Source organism: Nicotiana tomentosiformis, chromosome 5, assembly GCF_000390325.3.
Source record: "Nicotiana tomentosiformis chromosome 5, ASM39032v3, whole genome shotgun sequence".
In the NCBI taxonomy this organism is placed as follows: domain Eukaryota; kingdom Viridiplantae; phylum Streptophyta; class Magnoliopsida; order Solanales; family Solanaceae; genus Nicotiana; species Nicotiana tomentosiformis.
The window spans coordinates 24348922-24350308 of NC_090816.1; the positions used below are offsets into that span (position 1 = coordinate 24348922).

Genomic DNA, 1387 nt, shown 5'->3' on the forward strand with positions numbered 1-1387 from the left:
TCCGAAAATCACCACTTTCACACCCCCAAAAATGCACCATACCTCACCCTCGATCCGCAAACTTAGATCAATGATCACCCATACACCTAAATCCCAGAAGCACACCGCGAAAACCCGATATACGTGAAAACCTTACTACATACCCTGCAACATACCCTATACATATCTGAGCCGACTGAGAAGGACATGCTCATTGGAAACATGACAGAGAAACTCAAGAAACTGACGGGAAAGTCCAGAGTGTTGAAGGCGAAAAGGGTGTTGAAGGTTTAAACTACAAAGATTTGTGTATCCATCCGGATGTAGAACTGCCAGAGGGTTACAAACCTCCCAAGTTGAGATGTTTGTTAGCATTAGTGATCCTAAGGTGCATCTGAGAACCTACTGTGACAAGCTTGTAGGAGTGGGTAAGAATGAGCAAATCCGCATGAAACTGTTCATGCGAAGTCTGACAGGAGACGCAATATCTTGGTATATCTGCCAGAATCTGAAGAAGTGGGTGAATTGGGTGAGCATGGTGTCGGATTTCATGGACAAATTTAAGTTCAATATAGATATGTCACAAGACGTTTTCTATATCCAGAACCTCAAGAAGAAGCCGACAGAAACCTTCCATGAGCATGATAATCGCTGGAGATCAAAGGCAGCCAAGGTGAGGCCGCCACTTGAAGAAGAACAAATAAACAAGTTCTTTGTTAGAGTTCAGGATCCGTAGTATTACGAAAGGTTGATATTTATTGAGAATCACAAGTTTTCAGATATCATCAAGTTAGGGGAAAGGATAGATGAAGGAATCGCGAGTGGAATGGTGACCAATTCCAAGGCACTGCAAGCCACCAACAAAGCCTTGAAATCAGGAGGTATCTCGAAGAAGAAAGAAGTGGGTACCGTGATGGTAGCCCAGGGCCCTAAGTCTCCCCTCACATACCAAACACCTCCACCCACATATCAACCCTCATCTCCAAAATACCAATACCCTACTACCACCTACCATACATATAATACCCAACCTGTATATTACCATTCACCTCCTCCCATCTGCCAAAACTACCCAAAATCATGACCAAAATTTGACCGTGGAGCTCGCAGACAATACACCCCAATCGCTGAACCCATAGCCTAATTGTATGAGAGACTAAAGGTCGCTGGTTACGTCAGCCCCATTCCTGTCATTGCTGTTGAGAGCCATTCCCAGTGGGTTAACCCCAACAAAACTTGTGCCTATCATTCAGGGATGAAGGGTCATACATTGAAGAATGCCGCATGTTGAAGGACAAGATTTAGAGACTGATCGACACCTAAGTTATACAAGCAAAAGAGGCTACGCCAAATATTTGTAATAACCCTCTTCCTGATCATAGGGGCGAGGGAGTGAATGTGATAGAAA

At 44.1% G+C, this 1387-nt stretch overlaps 1 protein-coding gene across 1 annotated transcript; it reads left to right on the top strand.

Moving 5' to 3' along the window:
• The first annotated feature begins 340 nt into the window (after nucleotides 1-340).
• Nucleotides 341-715, top strand: LOC138892034 (uncharacterized). Its single transcript, XM_070175725.1, has one exon. It carries the CDS (start codon nucleotides 341-343, stop codon nucleotides 713-715), a length of 375 nt encoding a protein of 124 aa, XP_070031826.1.
• The last annotated feature ends 672 nt before the right edge of the window (nucleotides 716-1387 follow it).